Genomic DNA, 19,780 nt, shown 5'->3' with positions numbered 1-19,780 from the left:
AATGGTGCTCCCCGCAGTTGACGCAGATGGGAGGCGGGGCACATGGAGTATTGGGATGAGATGGGCGTCCACAATCACGACATGTGAGGCTGGAAGTGCAGCGGGAAGACATATGGCCGAACTTCCAGCACTTGAAGCACCGCATCGGGGGAGGGATACAGGGCTTGACGTCACGTCGGTAGACCATCACCTTGACCTTTTCCGATAACGTATCACCTTCGAAGGCCAAGATGAAGGCACCGGTAGCAACCTGATTGTCCCTCTGACCCCGATGGACGTGCCGGACGAAATGACCACCTCTACGTTCTAAGTTGGCGCGCAGCTCGTCATCAGACTGCAAAAGGAGGTCCCTAAGGAAAATAACACCCTGGACCATATTTAAACTCTTATGTGGTGTAATAGTAACGTTAACATCCCCCAACTTGCCACAAGCAAGTAACCTGCGTGACTGGGCGGAGGATGCCGTTTGTATCAGTACTGACCCAGAGCGCATTTTAGACAAGCCCTCCACCTCCCCAAACTTGTCCTCTAAATGCTCGACGAAGAACTGAGGCTTTGTGGGGAGAAAAGACTCCCCATCAGCTCTCGTGCAAACTAAGAATCGGGGCGAATAACTGTTACCTCCATCCTGAGACTTACGCTCCTCCAACGGCGTGGCCATGGAGGGGAACGTTTTCGGATCGTACTTCTGAGCATTAAATTGAGCCCGAGAACGCTTAGAGACTGCTGGCGGCTGGCCGCCAGCGAGAGATGATGTACCATGCTTCATTGCGGGTCATCCGCCCTGATGCCACCTACTCCGACCAAGGGCCCTCCCCACGGGCGCCACCCAGCCACAGCAAAGGCCACCTGGCAGGATGGCCGTTGCCGGGAGTCCCGATACCCCAGTAGGATAGGCATCTACTCCTTGGCATACGTAGGGAGTTAACGGCGCAGGCATCAGTAGAGTGATCCCTGTGTCGTCAGGGGGCTACAACCAAGAGGGTACATGGCGGCCCCACCACAACGGACTGGCTACCGTGCTGGATCTTAGGTGCAAAAATGTCCAAGGTCGTCGTCGCAGTTAAAAGAAACACTGCAGAGTGCAGTGTGGTAATCGCACCCAGGGACGCATCCTCGCCCAAGAGATCGAAAACGAGCCGGACGCCATTGCAACGACGAGAAAGCCGGCTAAAGGTCTAATTGCACGACGGATACAGTGCACCACGTAAGGCGCCCTTCCCCAATTGGCTCGCTCTTCGGAATGATTTAGAAAGATGGAAGTCAAACCCGAGAGGGGACCATCACATAAGGCCGAAACATGTGAGACTCCTTTTAGTCGCCTCTTACGACAGGCAGGAATACTGCGGGCCTATTCTGACCCCCGAACCCGCAGGGGGAGCAACTCTGTGACTCCTCTATGTGGTGAGTAGCAAACCATCCATTTCATACTGTTGAAAATGGACGACTGGTAATTACACCATGAGAACTGCAGAGAATTCTCTAAAATGATCTATAGTCTAAGAAACTTCTAAATTTCCATGAGTCCACAGAGATTTCCACAATAAATTCCCTCGAAAATCACTCTATTCGCAAAGACCAAATGGAGAAATTGTAAGACAAATTAAAAGTCTAAAAAGTATCAAAGCATCTCCTGTAGTCAGTTGGCTCTAATAACATGAAATAAATTACACAAGGCATGGAAAACATTTAGTACACTGAGAAAATACCTCATGACCACAAACTGATGCAACCACTAGTATAAGGGAGAGAGACCTGCTAATTATACAGGAATCTTCCTTTTTCCTGTAACATATAAATTTCTATTTACATTCACATACATATGCCACAAGCCACCAAATGGTGTATGGTTGAGGTTCCTTGGTACCACAACAACTCAATCTTTCTCGTCCTGCTCAAAAATGGAGCAGAGGAAAATGACTGACTGTACCTCATTGCACAAGTCAAACTTCTCTTATCTTGTTTTTTGTGGTCCTTATGAGAAATGTAAGAAGGCATCAGTAAAATCATTCTGCACTCAACCGCAAATGCCAGTTCCATAAATTTTCTGAATAGTGTTTTGCAAAAAAGTCGTCTTTCCTACAGACGTTTTCATTTGAGTTCATGAAGCATCTTCGTAATACTTGCATGTTGATCAAATCTACCGATAATAACTCTAGCTCCACATCTCTGAATTCCTTCAATGTCTTATTTTAATCTGACCTGGTGGGAATCCAAAACACTCTAGCTGTACTCAAGAATGAGTCACCCAAGTGTCTTAATGTGGTCTCCTTTAGAGGTGAGCTACACTGACCTAGAATCCTCCCAATGAACTGAAGTCTACCATTCGCTTTCCTTACTACTGGTCTTAAGTGCTCATTCCATTTCATATTGCTTTGCAGTGTTATGCCCAGATATTTCACTGATGTGACTGTCTCAAGCAGCACATCACTAATACTGTATTTCAATGCTACAGGATTGTCCTTATTCAGCTGCATCAACTTATATTTTTTTCTACATCTGGCATCATGCCAAATAGAAATTCTGTCTCTTCAGTCACCATGTATCATCCTACATTCACTCAATGATGGCACTTTCTTGCACCTATCAGTGTCACCAGGAAGCAGTTGCATACTGGTGTTCACCCTATCCACCAGATCTCTTTTGCATTTGGAGGAGAAAAGTGGTCCTATTACACTTCCCTGGGGCTCTCCTGACAACAGTTTTTGATAAACACTCACTCCCCAGGACAACATACTGGATTCTATTACTCAACAAGTATTTGATCCACTCATCTGTCTAGGAACCTATTCTGAGGTTTGGAGCTTTGTTCACATCTGCTGTAGGGCACTGCACCAAACACTTCCCAGAAATGTAGGAATACACAAGCTGTCTTTTGCTCTTCATTCATTATACACAGCATATTAAGTGAGGAAAGGGCAAACTTAAGTTTTGCCTAAATCATACAGGTTGAATAGAGTTCAGCAGGTAGACTATTGTGAAGGATTGTGTCCAATGGAATGGATGAGATTTCTTCATGATCTATAGGACAAAAAGTATGTCTTTCTGACTTTGTAATACAATGAAGATTTAGCACACATTGATGCAAATGTGCATTTCCATCTTCATACCATAAATTGAAATTGACGAATGTTTTAAGGTATGACCAGTAAGACAATAATTTTTAATACATGAATGATTTTGTAGTCACTGAAAAGAATTTGCTAACTATCAGCAAGTATTCACGAACACTAATTATCCTTTATTTAGCAAAGTCTTCAAACTGACACTATTGATTATTTAACTGTCAATGTATCTTTGTAAAAATATATTTCATATTGTATTTGTTAGGTGTATTTCTTTTCACATTTTATCAATCTTGGTAATAATTTTTGTAAAATGTTTGTGGTTCATGGTGTGGGTTCCTGTAGTCATGTCCTAGTTCATGAACCACAGGCAACGTATAAGTGGCTAAGTAAGTGGTCCCGACATTCGGGATACCAGTTACTTTGGAATAAGGCTGGGCATCTCTGACATATTCTGAGCCGTGGTCACCTTTGTGCTCATACGGCAAAGACTACCAAATCCTACGGTTAGTCCCTCAACCGTTAGGGGTAAAACTCAATGGCTAGCAACCTGCTTCCCTGGTACTTTAAATATGATGCTGGTAACAGTCAGAGCAAAATGCCTCGGACCTTTGGAGGTGACGGAGTCCCACCTCTAACTGACAAACCAGAGACTCTTAAGATACGACTTGGCAAACAAATGGTAATGAGATGGGGAGCTATTAATATCAATGGGGGCTACTCTGGGTAGAAGGTAGAGCTGGCAGAGGCTGCAAGTAAGATGGGGCTGGACGTTTTAGCTGTTGGTGACATTCGGGTAAGGGGTGAGAAAGAAGAGGAAGTGGGAGAATACAAGGTCTACCTGTCAGGAGTCAAAGCAGGAATAGCACAATGGGGTGTAGGGCTTTACATTAGGAAAGAAATGGAACCCAGCGTAGTTGCAATAAGGTATGTAAACGAACGACTGATGTGGATAGACTTGACAGTGTCTAGCAAGAAAATTAGGATTGTGTCAGTATATTCGCATTGTGAAGGGACAGATCAAGATAAGTTGGATAGTTTTTATGACACACTCAGTAACGTAATTGTTAGAGTAAAGGACAAGGACAGTGTTCTGCTCATGGGTGATTTTAATGCCAGGATTGGAAATCGAACAGAAGGGTATGAAAAGGTTATGGGTAAATTTGGAGAGGATATGGAGGCCAACAGGAACGGGAAACAACTCTTGGATTTCTGTGCCAGTATGGGCTTAGTAATCACAAACTCCTTTTTTTAACATAAGAACATTCATCGGTATACTTGGGAAGGCAGGGGAACCAGATCTGTCATTTGACTATATAATAACAGATCAGGATTTCAGGAAGGCTGTGAGGGACACACGTGTATTCAGGGGATTCTTTGATGACACTGACCATTATTTAATCTGCAGTGAAATTGGGATTGTGAGGCCGAAAGTGCAGGAGGTCAGGTCCATATGTAGGAGGATAAGGGTGAAGAAACTTCAGGATAAGGAAATCAGGCACAAGTACATAACAGCGATCTCAGAAAGGTACCAGTTAGTTGAATGTAGTCAATTACAGTCATTGGAAAAGGAATGGACAAGGTACAGGGACACAGTACTAGAAGTGGCTAAAGAATGTCTTGGAACAGTAGTGTGTAAAGGTAGGATGAAGCAAACAGCTTGGTGGAACGACACAGTCAAGGCAGCCTGTAAAAGGAAAAAGAAGGCGTATCAAAAATGGCTACATACTAGAACTCAGGTAGACAGAGAAAGTTATGTTGATGAAAGAAACAAAGCCAAACAGATAATTGCAGCATCCAAGAAGAAATCTTGGGAAGACTTTGGAAACAGGTTGGAGACTATGGTATCAAGCTGCTGGAAAACCATTCTGGAGTGTAATTAGTAGTCTTCAAAAGGGAGGTAAGAAGGAAATGACAAGTATTTTGAACAGGTCAGGAAAACTGCTGGTGAATCCTGTGGATGCCTTCGGAAGGTGGAGGGAATATTTTGAAGAGTTGCTCAATGTAGGTGAAAATACGAGCAGTAATGTTTCAGATTTCGAGGTAGAATGGGATAGGAATTATGATGGAAATAGGATCACATTTCACAGTTGGGACAGGTTCCATCAGACTGGACAAAAGCAGTAATCACACCAATCTTTAAACATGGAAACAGAAAAGATTGTAACAACTACATCAAAGCTAATGCAGCTAGCGCTCAGCTACGATCTACTCTCTTCTGCAAGAAGGAAGTCAGTACCAAGACTAAGCTATCTGTGCACCGTTCAATCTTTCGACCAACTTTGTTGTATGGGAGCGAAAGCTGGGTGGATTCAGGTTACCTTATCAACAAGGTTGAGGTTACGGATATGAAAGTAGCTAGGATGATTGCAGGTACTAGTAGATGTGAACAATGGCAGGAGGGTGTCCACAATGAGGAAATCAAAGAAAAACTGGGAATGAACTCTATAGATGTAGCAATCAGGGTGAACAGGCTTAGATGGTGGGGTCATGTTAAAAGCATGGGAGAAGCAAGGTTACCCAAGAGACTCATGGGTTCAGCAGTAGAGGGTAGGAGGAGTCGGGGCAGACCAAGGAGAAGGTACCTGGATTTGGTTAAGAATGATTTTGAAGTAATAGGTGTAACATCAGAAGAGGCACCAATGTTAGCACCAAATAGGGGACCATGGAGGAATTTTATAAGGGGGCTACGCTCCAGACTGAACACTGAAAGGCATAATTAGTCTTAAATGATGATGATGATTGTTTGTCTAGTCCTAAAAATCAAGAAAATTATTATCTAATGACTTATACAGGATTCAAAATAAATGAAAAAATGTAAGTGTCCAGGTCTAGTGTAAAACTTGCACGAAGACAGCACACAGCTACAGAAATGTATGATACAACTCATATCATACAGTCTATATACAGACACACAAACACAGAAGGTGGGAGGAAGAAAGGGAGATAGAGCACATGCTTCTCACACGTAGGTCAAACTTTAATCTACTTAAAGCATTTAGTTACCGTGTATTGTACGCCCAACTGAGTCAGGGATTTTAAACAGGGCTGAAGGAAGTGACCATTAGAAATTCTTTCTATTTCACTGCTCCCAACATACCCACTGAAATCCCAAGCTACTTGTGATTATCCCCCCCCTCCCCCCCCAAAAAAAAAACCAACCACGGAACCTGTCCTAAAGCTCGTTGGAACTTTTTTTTCTGCGATACACTGTATAGTGTATTGTAAAACACATATATGTCTATAAACAATATAAATGACTTGTTTCGAGAATTTATTGTGCAACACTCATATATAAATGAGCACAGACTTTTTTCATCACTGATGTTCGTGGTACTAACGTGTGACTTATGAAACAGCTATGCCTCTTGCACTAATAAAATTCCTACTGAATTGGGAAATACGGAAGCGTCCGATCCCGCCCGTCTGCTTTGACCCATGACGTCACAAATATGGCGGAAACAAAAAACACACACACTTTCCGACCCATGACATCACAAATATGGCGGAAACAAAAAACAAACACACACACTTTCCACAAGAAGCCTAATGACACTAACGGGACAAGCGCGGGAAATAGGGTGTTTTGGGTGGGGGGGCAAACAAAATATAAACAAATTTAGACGCCTTGCGTAGCTACAACATGTAAGTGAAGACAGCCATGCATGAATACCCCACCCACCTCCCCAGGTGTCGTAACCCCTGCAACCCAGAGAAAAAGATGCTTCAGTAGCTGATTAGTGTCTTTTGTCTTTAAAAAAAAAAATTCACGGGATAGAACGATCAGAAAGATAAATATAATAAACTAAAACAGAAATTGGACGAAACAGATAATTAAAATAAGTAATAAGTGTTTTTAAATTAAAAAAAAAAATCTCACGAGATAGAACGAACAGATCAGAAAAGTATATAAAATAATAAAACAGAACTGGAGACAGCCACACTCAAACCAAACTCCGCGCCGTCATGAGTCACACACGACAACACCCTTACGTCACGGGTCAAAGCCGACGCGTGGGATCAGACGCTTCTGTCGACCCCTGAATTGTGTCACTAAAACCACATCTGAATTAACATTTATGATGGTGATTTCACATAATTAATCTGGAATTTTAAAGACTGATCTTTCTTTTTCCCTTTAATGCAAAAAGGGCAAACAAGGGACAGCCATTTGTATTAAACGATAAAGAAAGTACCGCAGGGATATTAGGTCCAGCTCAGAATATATATTACACTCCAGTTCCAGTGCACAACATAGTGTAAAATTTAGATCAATGTAATGTACAGGTATGAATTACACAAATTTTATCATAAGAATCTAAGAGAGATATTCACGACAGTAAAATCGGCACGAAATAAGAAACTTTCCGGAGTACATAATACATATTTCGAACGCCAAAGACTTTATAATTTGATAAGGATTTATTTCTATTTTAATTCAGAAACATAGTGCTACTGGAGAAGTACAACCTGACATCAAATGCAAGGCAACACTAAGACAAAAATCAGTGTCCAACCGTACACACATTTTTTCAAGCAATGATAACATCTTGACGTGTATTAAAGATCCCTTAAGGGCTGCATTTTGGGCAACGTCAGGGGCAATACAACAATAAAGAAATAACAGAGTAACTGGATGGAAGACATACACATGGTATCTAACAAATGGTCATACAACGGCACATGAAATAGATGGGCACCCTTCATACATTACACCATTTTTACAGCACAATCAAAAGTAACAGGCACTACATAAAAATCCTATGAAGACTATGGAAGGTATATACATGTCAGATAGGTGTCTCCTAGGTACGTGAACACCTGAACTGTACCGTTACCTACGGAACGACATTACGAAGTTACAAAGTACCACAGAAATGTTATTGGCACGTATGCACTTTAACATACCTGACATTTGAGAGGACTCGAGTGATATTCTCTTTTTTGGGTAAATACATAGGTTTAGCTTCTGCAGCACTCTAGGAAGCTTCTCTTCTGAATTCCCAGTCTCGATAACATGTTTTCTAGTTACGGCTACAATGCTCAATTCTGTTATTCTCGTTCTGTTGCATTCGAACACTGGTAAGCCTGTTGTTTCTAAATCAAGCACTGCAAAAGACTGAATATTACACTGTTTCTCCGAATCCATCGTTGCTACTGCCATACCGTCACGCTTACGAACACTACACACGCCGACTACACTGCCTCCGGCATCGGTAAACAACTCACTCCCAAGGAACATAGAATAAAAACTCACTCCTATGACGCACACCACAAGGAGTCATGCTAAGAGTCAGAGACATGATGTAAATACCACTGTGTGGCATCCTGTCACCTGGTATTTAAAGAGTAGTCGGGTTTTATATCAGATTGACCGAAGTCATGGATCACCAATTGCATCACTTTCCATAGCTCATTATTTGTAGCTGGCTGTAAGTTATCGTTCAGAATAGATTTAACGATAAAAAAACTTCAATAACTTATTTACTGCGGCTATCTGGAACAGCCAATGAATAAAATATCTTCTTTTTTACCTATCAAACATTACCTGTCACACGGTAAAGGAAAAGTTGGACTATTTTATCACGTTAGCTGTTTGCATGTTGCATAGATAATTTGAACAACTCTTGTGACGATGTGGACGGAGTCAATTTACAGGTTATGTACGGTATACATAATTAGTGTTAAACTGATGAGTAAATTACTTTCCAGTCCTAATCATGCAACTACATGTATAAACCAGGTTCTTTTAATATGCTAACAAAGTTTAAAGAAAAACTCGTCGGTGGAATAGAAGGAGTTGTCCAGAGAACTGATTTTAAGTTAAATTTTATACTTGATTTGCTACCTGTCGCACATTTTATGGTATTTGGCAAATGACCAAAACGTCTTGTTGGTGCGTATTGAGCTTCCTTGAAACATCTCGACCATGTGATATGTCTATAATGAGGCCGTCCCGACGAGACGTTAAATTCTTATCTTCCTTCCTCCTTCTTTTGTGTAATCAATACCTCCGTTCTAAAAGATGAGTTAAAAAGCGTTCAAACGTGTGTAAATTCCTAAGGGACCAAACTGCTGAGGTCATCGGTCCCTAGACTTACGCACTACTTAAAGTAATTTATACTAAGAACAACACACACACCCATGCCCGAGAGAGGATTCGAACCTCCGGCGGGAGTGGCCGCACAATCGGTGACATAACGCCTCTAACCACGTGGCCACTCCGCGCGGCCAAAAGATGAGATAAATATTCCATAAGACATTACTGCGTGGAAATATGCGAAATATATCAGGAGGTTGGTTTATTTGTTTCCAAGACTAGCAATTACATGAGGAGCAAAAGTAGCGGAACTTAAGGCCCGTCCACACGCAACGATCTGCCTGCGCAAATGTCTGCACACATCATATCTGCGCAGACAGATCGTTGCGTGTGAACAGAAGATTTGCACCAACCTGAGGTGTGTGCAAACCTGGAAGTTGGAGTTGGAGGTTTGAGCAAAACCTCTCAAACCTGTGGGTTCAAACCACATCTGCGCAGACAAGTTGGAGCGTGTGGACAGGAGATCGCCGCAAATCTGGCGCGAAACAGCTGTTTGCTCAGTCTAGTGTTTGTATTTGTGCGCACAGGGCATTAAAATGGCTGATAATCGTCAGTGTTCTCGAGAGTTTGTAAGTGAATTCATTGAAATATATAGAAACCAACCATGTTTGTGGAAGATTAAAAGTAAAGAATATAGTGACCGAGACAAAAAGACCAGCATACAATGCTCTAATTGAAAAATTGCGGGCAGTTGACTCCTCGGCAAACAGAGAAACAGTAATAAAAAAAAATAAAAAAAGTCGTTGCGAACTGTTTACCGAAAAGAGTTATCCAAAGTTTAGAAATCTAGATCTGGTGTAGGAGTTTTGTATCCTGGAACAAAAGTTTGTAACAGGTTGCTTCTACACAGTATCGAACTGAAAATGCCTACTCAGAAACAAAGTAAACCATAGCTCATTGGCCATGTAGGTATATAATCTCTAATAATATAGGCCTACTGTGTTTCAAACACGTCTACAACACCAAAAATATTATCTGTAACTTGACAGACTTAATTTACTTGACTTGCTTTCATGAACTCATCCTTCAGGACAGCGTAAATGTGTTGGGTATTATTTCACTCAACGCTTGTTTCGATATTGCAGTTGAAAATTCCAAATCGTTGTAGCTCCTTCCTGTTGCTAGGAATCTTAATGTTACCCCCAGCCGTTCATGAGGAGAAATTGCCCTTCTCATACAAGTATTTTTTCTCATGATATGAGGGGTTAGAAGCTTTAAGAGATAATTATAAGTTTCGACATCCATCCGCAAATAATTTCACCAGTCGTTAGGTTCGCCCTGCAACTCTCGCAGTAAATTTACGTGAGAAAACTGCTTTCGCTTTAGCAGCCACTGTCTACACCATTTTGACCGCTTTCTGTTCCCTGCAGTTGGTTTGAATGTTTTTTGCATCACAAGTTGCGAACACAGACCACAACAGAACTTCCTCCATTTCTATATTTCAAAATAACTGAATTAAATTTTTGACGTTTACGGGGAGCGTAGTCGCTTGCCACTGATATTTCTTTTCTACACCGACAGATGGCGGGCGAGTAGTAGATTGGGGTTTGTGTGGTGTGAACACACCACAATTGCAGCGATCTTTTGCATGTACAGACATCTGCGCCGATGTCAGCGCAGACAGATCGTTGCGTGTGGACTGGGCTTTAACTTTTTGAGCAGATTTGTAATATGCTTCTTCCAGTTCAAGTTTTCATCATTATGTACACCCAAAACAGGAGCATTCTACCATGTTTACTGTCTCCCGTTCATGCGGTACGCTAATTGCTATATAACTATTTGTTGTACAGGCCTGAAAACCGTGTGTTTTCTCAAAACTAAGAGTCCAGTTTTGAGAGCCACTTAACAATTCTTTGGAAAGCATCTTCAACAATCTCTTTATCTTCTTTTTCTCTAATAAGATTTATTATAACACTAGTGTCCCTTGCAAAAAGCACCAATTCTGCTTGATGAATGTTAAATGGAACGCCGTTAACTTATACTCTGAGGTGACAAAAGCCATGGGATAGCGATGTGCACATATACAGATGGCGGTAGTATCGCGTACACAAGTTATAAAAGATCAGTGCACTGGCGGAGTTTCTCATTTGTACTCAGGTTATTCATGTACAAAGGTTTCTGACGTGGTTATGGCCGCCCAATGGGAACTAATAGCCTTTGAACCTGGAATGATGGTTGGAGCTAGATGCATGGAACATTCCATCTCGGAAATCGTTCAGGAATTCGGTATTCCAAGATCCACAGTATCAAGAGTGTGCCGAGAGTACAAAATTTCAGCAATTACCTCTCACCATGGACAACGCAGTCGCCGACGGCCTTCATTTAACGACCGAGAGCAGCGCATTTGCATAGATTTGGAAGTGCCAACAGACAAACAAGCAACACTGTGTGAAATAACTACAGAAATCAATGTGGGACGTAAGACAAACGTACCCATTACGACAGTATGGCGAAATTTGGCGTTAATGGGCTATGGCAGCAGACAACTGACGTGAATGCCTTTGCTAACAGCACAACGTAGCCCCAGGACCTTTCCTGCGCCTGTGACCATATCGGTTCGACCCTAGACAACTGCAAAACCGTGCCCTGGTCAGATGAGTCCCGATTTGGTTGGTAAGAGCTGATAGTAGGGTTCGTTTGTGGCGCAGACCCCCATGAAGCCACAGACCCAGGTTGTCAACAAGGCATTGTGCAAGCTGGTGGTGGCTCTGTAATAGTGTGGGATGTGTTTATGTGGAATAGACTGTGTTCGCTGGTCCAAATGAACCGATCATTGACTGAGAATACTTATGTTCTGTTAGATGGAGACCATTTGCAGCCATTCATTTACATCATGTTCCAGAACAACAATGGGATTTTTATGGATAACAGTGCACCATTTCGCTGAGTCACAATTGTTCACAATTGGTTTGAAGAACATTCTGGACAACTGGAACAAATGATTTGTCCAGCCAGATCGCCCAACATGAATCCCATCGAGCACCTATGGGATGTAATCGAGAGGTCAGTTCGTGCACAAAATCCTCCACCAACAACACTTCCGCGTTTGTGGTCGACTATAGAGGCAGCATCGCTCAATATTTCTGCAGGGGACTTCCAATGACTTGTTGAGTCGATTACATGTTGAGTTGCTGCATTACACTGGGCAAAAGGGGGTTGTACACGATATATGTAGGTATCTCATGACCTCTGTCACATCAGTGCACAAGGAATAGGAGTAGACTCTAAACTGAGCCTTGTAGGGGCCCATTTGTCATCTCTTCACAGCCCTTAAAATTTTCTACCCTTCCAAAAATGTTTGAATTATTCAGAAGAACTTTTTACATTCTATTTGTAAAGTGTGTCTCAAGCCAGTTGTGCATAAAGCCACCAATTTCATAAAACTTCAGTTTTTCAAAGGGAGTAACATGATATATGCAGCCAAACACCCTGGACATTATTTGTTAATTTAGAACAGCTTGTCCCCGTACATCTTTGACAACTGACATGAAAAATGAGCTAAACTGATTTATCCTTTTTTATTTTGCAATGATGATCTTTGCACTTCTTTTATATAAATTATTTTTATTTATTTTGTATTGGAAAACAAATCTATAAAACTACTCTGGGTTTCACAACCATAATCATTAATTCTTCTGAAAGCATCATACACAGTCACACAGATTAGCTGGTGCTAAAATGTGTCTCACATAATACTGTGAATTATTTTGCATAAATTTCAATCACATTAAGTAGTTTCATAACTTAACAATATTTATACAGTCGTACTCAGACAGTTTGCTTGTTGATAATTCAAGCTCATGGGCTCTTATATGAATTTATTGATTTTCGTAATTACTTTGTATTTCCTCCTCCTCCTTCTTCTTCTTCAGAGAAATTTGACATATCCATATTGCCTATTTGGAACAAAATATCTCGAAGTAGTTGTAGCAAAGATTCCAGTGTTGCTCAAGTCACTTTTTGTAACCTAAATTAGGCCCTTGACTGTGTGGAGCACACAATGCTTGAAAAACCGGACTGCTATAGCATTAGAGATAAAAGCCTAAAATTATTAAAATCCTATTTGCAGAGCTATAAGAAAGTTTTGCTGAGAGAAAAATGTACAGCATAGATCAACTTCAGTTGTGTTCCACAGGGACCTGTGCTAGGTACTTTCTTGTTTCTAAACCTGTGCTCATTTATTAGAGCCTGAAGAGGTCTACCATCAGATGACACAACTTTCCTTTAGAACATTAAATATTTCAGTAATCATAAAAGTTGTGTTGAAAAGAAAATCGCTCAAGCATCTTATTGGTTTAGAGCAAATGGATTCTTCCTGAATGAAAACAAAACTTGGCAGTTGATTTTTACTCTAAATGACAAGCTGATCCAATTTATGATGAGTTTTCGGTTGTATATTTCGACGATGTTAAGTTGTTTTTGTTTTGGTGCTTCTTGACTAAGTACTTGAAATATATATTAGAACTACCTATTTTTCATTTTTTCTGAAGTGTAATGTCATTGGATATTGATTTGTGAAGAAAGTCTAGTTGTATGCATTACTCAGACAAAAGCTATTAGGATTATTGCTGGCTCTTCATATAAAGTGCATTGTAAACCTCTGTTTTACGAACAAAAATAATGACTGATGAAATGAAAACAAAGTTACCAAAAGCAAAACAAAGAGAAAATGTACACTATTAGAATACAAGAAGCAACACATATATTTATACTCCATACCGGCTGACTGCTGTCGCCAAGCGGTTCTAGGCGGTTCAGTCAGGAACAACGCTGTTGCTATGGTCGCAGTTTCGAATCCTGCCTCAGGCATGGATGTGTGTGATGTTCTTAGGTTAGGTTAGGTTTAAGTAGTTCTAACTCTAGGGGACCCATAGTGCTTAGAGCCATTTGAACCATACTCCATACCATGGCCTGTCAAAATCAGTTAACAGTCATGGGGGCACAAATTGCATAATAAGCTTTCACAAACTGATTTAGATCTACCTGAAGAAGCATTCAAACAAACACTGCATGATTGTTCCATTGCCCACCTATTGTATGATATAAAGTAATATATTAATTGCAATTTAAAACTGTAATGTTAATAGCTAACCTATTAACCTATTAACTCTGCCATTGCTGGTCTCAAACTCGGGGCCTCATCTCGCACGTGATGAAGGAGGAGGGGGGGAGTAACACCTTGTAAAAAAAGACCTGGGTCCATCTGGCTCCAGATGGTAGCACCCTGTGAGGGCCCCTGCCTAGGGTTACAGGTGAAGCCCCAAAATCTAGACACATCTGTGTGGTAGACACTGGTACTCTGGTCAGTGTCCTTTGGCTCTGTGAGTTTGGCTGTGATTGAATTTTCTGGAACTCAAAACTCAAGTCGAAATTATGTGAAACAATTAACAAAGTCCACAGAGAACAACTTTTATTTGGAAAGTTACAGAATATATAAGGGGAAACCAAACATAACCATTCCAGGAAGGAATCTCAAACTCTCTGGGACTGGATTTGCAGTAGATAAATCGATACTGGACTATGTAGTAGATTACACCTAACAATCAGAAAAACTTTCAACACTCACGGTACAATCTGAAAACACAGCATATACACTAATTAGTGCACATATTCCCACAAATAACTATAACAAGAAGAACCCAGAGATGATACAGGAATACTGGGAAGATCTGGAAGAAACTACTAGCAAAATCCCCAAGAATCACATAAATGTGTTACTAGAGGGTTTCAATGTCCAGCTAGGCAAGGAAAGAAAATTCCGAAACATGACAGGGAAACACATGGCCCACAAGAGAACAAACAAAAAGGGGGAGAACTTGATAAATGTCTGCAGGAATTTTGAGCTGAAAATCATGTCAATGCAATTCCAGAAACCACACAGGAAACTAGTAACTGTGAAATCCCCCAACTGTGCTATATGATAATTTAAGATAGACCAGGTAGCAATATCCATGAAAAACGCTAGAGAAGTAATGAATGTAAGAACTAGGAAAGGAATTTGTGAGTCTGAACATCACCTTCTCCAAATCAAAGCAAAATTTATACATGACAGATATATTAAGAGAACCAACACAGCCTTCAGAACAGATCCAGAGTACCTGCAACTAAACGAGGAAGAAATAATAGAAGAAATTACGAAAATCAACAGCAACAACTGGACAGAACTGTCAGAAAAAATGAGAGGACTGATAAAATTGGGGTAACCTCTGAGAAAAAGGAAACATCGATGGTAGAGCACGACATGTGACAGAGCTATGGAAGACAGAATACAAGCCTGGAAAAAATTTAACAGCCATAGAACACAAGAAAAATGGATGAATTCTACAGGATACAGAAAAACACTTCAAAAATGATCCGCAGAGAAAAAAGAGGTTACAAAAACAGCAGGTTGAAGGGGATAGAAAATGACTTCACCAGAAACAATATTTGCAGAATATTCTGAGAAAATATGATAGGATATCAACCTCCAAGCTTTTGCTTCAAACAACAAAACACACTGGAAACAAATCCGTAGAAAAACTTTGAAATATTAGCTCGATACTTTGTCACATTACTCAACTGCGATGAACCAAAACAGAGATTACAGTTCAGTTCACAAAACCAGAACCTAACCAGGACTGTGAGCTCCCTCCCCGCCCCCAACACATGAAGAAATAGTGAAAATAATAAAATCATTGAAATATGACAGAGCACCAGGAGAATACGGACCGATTGCAGAAATATGGAAATTAGACCATGAAAACATTACACCCAAAATACACAGAATAATCAAAATCATCTGTGAAATAGAAGAGGTGCCAGAAAAATGAAAGTCAGCCCTAGTACATCCACTCCACAAGAAAGGAGACAAAACAGACCCCAATAACTATAGAGGAATATTGTTACTGCCTGTGACATACATAATTCTCTCCAAAGCTCTGTTAAATTGCCTAGAATCTTAGATAGCTCCACATATCAGAGAGTACCAAGCAGGGTTCAGGAAGAGCAGATCGTGCAGTGAACAGATCTGGCGTCTGAAAACAACATTAACAGCGAGAAAGTCCAGAAACACCACAATAACATGTGTTGATTTCAAGAAGGCCTACGATTCTATAGACAGAGAAACACTTTTCAGTACACTGGAAGAAATGAAGGTAGACAACAAGACCAGAAAACTAATCCAGGAATCATTAACATATCCAAAATCCAAAGTGAAGTTCATGGGAGAGATTTTAGAACCACTCGAAATCAAGAGAGGGGTGAGACAAGGAGATTGCCTGTCACCCATTTTATTTAACACAGCTTTAGAGAAAATGATAAGGACATAGGACAAAGGAGTCAAAGGGGTAAAGATGGGCAGACACAAAAATAGAACCATCAACATAAAATGTCTGGCCTTTGCCGATGATATAGCCATCATAACAAATAAGAGAAAAGTAGCCAAAGAAGCCCTAGAGATACTACATGAAATCGCAGCCAGAACAGGACTACAAATTTCGTATGAAAAAGCCAGTACATGGATACAAAATCCACAGACAGAAACCCATTGGTAACGAAGTATGGAAAGATAGCACAAGTAGAAAGTTTCAAATACCTGGGAGAGATTATACAAAAAACAGGACTAAACTGGACAGACAATGAAGAAAGAGTAGCAAAGCTACATAAAGCTTACGGACTTACATGGAACCATTACAACAAAATAAGTATTTCCATTAATGCCAAATTAAGACATTGCAAAACAGTATCTTACCAGAAGCCTTATATTGCCTCAGAAATGACAGTAATCAGGGGAAGAACGAAAATCAATGAAATGGAAAAGCAAGGTCAGAAAATTCTGAGAAAGTTCTATGGGCCAGTTCAGAGACAGGGGATCTGGATAAAAAGACTGACAAAAGACCTGTACAAACAGACCATGATAATTACAGACAACATCAGAAAAGGAAGGGCTAAATTCTCTGGGCGCATTTATAGGATGAAAAAAAAGATGCTGATCAAGAAGATTTTTAACATAGTGATGAGTAATACAATGAAACCCAACTGAGCAAAGGAAACCATGGAAGACCTCATGAAACTAAATATCTTCACAGAAGAAATAACAAACAGAGAATAACACAGAGGAAAAAAAAAAGTCAGCAAACAGAAACTCGAGGAAACGCCAAAAGAGAAGAAACCAGGAAAGAAGTAGACAGAACAGAGGAAGAAAAAACACAGTGAATATATGAGAGGTATTTAGGAAGAGAAAAGAAAGAGACAAAAAAGTGCCAAGAAATTGATTGGTTTTTAACACTCTCCTAAATGGGGAATTATCAATAATAATAAATAATAATAATGGTAGCTAACCTACTGTACTTTTGAATTATCAGTTGTATTGTGCCATGTATGTGAATTATCTGTTGCTGTAATTTTCTAATGACAGTAAACCATTGCCCACCTATTGTATGATATGAAGTAGTTTATTAATTGTAATTTAAAACTGTAATATTAATAGCTCATCTATTACACTTCTGAATTATCAGTTGTATTGTATCATGTATGTGGATTATCTATTACTGTAATTTTCTAATGACAGTAAAATAATTATTATTGCTATTATTAATTCATCTAGTTATCAAGTGCAATTGTTGCCATAGGATCGTTGCTTGAATCTATCTGTAAAGGTGCACTCTGCCCAATGTATGCCAATCTTCTGACCACTTTGAGTATTTGCTTTGTGACAAACTTGAGTGTTGATATTTATCAAGATCTTGCTTTTCGTAGGCCACTTATTTTGCTAGCTGGTCTTGCTAGTCATTGAATTGTTGTTGCTCCCTGCTTATACACATCAGTAGCATAGCCATTCGAATAGTTTCCAGTTTTCCTATTGTTGAAGTGGTTTCTTTTAGCTGTGGTAAGTGCGACTGAGAGGCAAATAATGATGGTAAAATCTTTTGACACTTGTTTTGAGTCTTCAAGTGCCTCATAAATTGTCTCCAGCTCTAAAGTAATCTCTATTTCTGCCAAAGGAAGTTTATATTGATCCAAATTGTATGTTTTTTGCTTCCATATAAGCACTTCTGGTCACTTAATCATATTCTCAGGTGTTCTGGTTCTACATGGACAACTAGAATCTCACAAATATCGGAGTAAAGCAAAGTACATTAATTTCAAGTCAACATATTATGTTCCATATTTAATAGGCATCTTTTGGCAATTAATGAGAAAGATTGTTCCATAAGCAGGCTTCTATCCTGAAGCAACCTCCTAGCAGATCAGAAAACATAAGCAAATTCTGAGAAGGGCCATAGTTTAGGGCCACTTTAACCTTTACATAACTTGATGGATATTTCATTTTGGAGGTCAGAGGAAGGTAATGTACCACCTCCAACAGGCCTCAGTAAACCATTGAAGTGTTTGAATCAACCTGCAGATTGTAAACAACTATATCTTAACCTCTTGTAAGTAGGAATGGCATGTAGGGAATTCTAATTTAAGTTTTTTGTACACACTGCAATTTACACTTAATTATGTTCACTCTCTCCCTCTCCCTCTCCACCTAAAAACCACACATATGCATGTGAGTGTGAGTGCAAGTGTGTTCACACACAAACACACAATGTCTTTAGACAGTTCAATAAACAGCTGGACAACTAGCAGGAGGCAAATAAATACAATTACAAAACAATGTGAGATGTCTGCTCAGGAATTCTTCTATGTAGTTGAATGAGCTGTCAGCAAATATGATTTGAATGTGTTTGCAATTAATTTTATTATTTACACTGCACAACAAGAGGGATAACAAATAAGGAAATTTTACTTATTATGCATTTACAGTATAGTACAAAGAACGTGTGATAAAATTTGTACATGACTATGAAATTTAATGCACTGTGTTGTAATTCCTTTAGCCACTTCTATTTCATCTTGCGCGCTTAAAAAAAAAAAAAAGAAGGAAAAAAGAGGCTATGTACACTCAGAGTCAGAGTTGAAATATTAGAAGTTTTGGTTGGTTTCGTTGTCCAGGGGCTGGGATACATAGTTGCCACATTACAAGCAAAATACTGCTGAGTCTACAGTAAACAATATGAATTTACACATGAATCGAATAGTCGAAGGCTCCAATCACTCATCAATTGCTAATTTTAAATGTGATATAGAAATTTGTAAATGAAAGATTGCAATTAAATAAAATCGGCAGGTACTACCTTTAGCGACTCTAAATGATGAGCACGATAGCAGAAGTACCTTTAAGAATTCCGTTTATAATGTCTAAGCAATTCTAAGTGATCTCAGTGGTATCAGAACCAAATAAACTTGAATTATGACAAATTAAATTGTAATTTTCTTTCTGGGCTTCTGTGGCCCTCCTGTCGGTATTACATGTAACCAAAATTACCATGGTAACGCCAGCGTTAATCACCTTCCTTAACAGAGTAAAGTATTTCTTGTAATGTGAAATCATTCCTACTTCACTGTACTGGTATTGTGAGTGGCTGAAAGCAAGGGGAAACTACAGCTGTAATTTGTCCCGAGGGCATGCAGCTTTACTGTATGGTTAGATGATATTGGTGTCCTCTTGGGTAAAATATTCTGGAGGTAAAATAGTCCCCCATTTGTGTCTCCAGCTGGGACTACTCAGGAGGACGTCGTTATCAGGAGA

The 19,780-nt window shown here is 40.0% G+C and overlaps 1 protein-coding gene across 1 annotated transcript in view; it reads right to left on the bottom strand.

Annotated features, from left to right (window-relative positions):
* Positions 1-8,289, bottom strand: part of LOC124795161 (three-prime repair exonuclease 1-like) — a 35,966-nt gene extending 27,677 nt beyond the window's left edge. Inside the window, exon 1 of the mRNA XM_047259049.1 lies at positions 7,974-8,289. Coding sequence (XP_047115005.1) covers positions 7,974-8,229 — 256 coding nt within the window. The 5' untranslated portion in view covers positions 8,230-8,289. The remainder of the gene's footprint in view (positions 1-7,973) is intronic.
* Positions 8,290-19,780: the final 11,491 nt, after the last annotated feature.

The sequence above is a fragment of the Schistocerca piceifrons genome, chromosome 4 (genome assembly GCF_021461385.2).
Source record: "Schistocerca piceifrons isolate TAMUIC-IGC-003096 chromosome 4, iqSchPice1.1, whole genome shotgun sequence".
NCBI classification, from domain to species: Eukaryota; Metazoa; Arthropoda; class Insecta; order Orthoptera; family Acrididae; genus Schistocerca; species Schistocerca piceifrons.
This window is presented reverse-complemented; position numbering and strand designations above follow the sequence as displayed.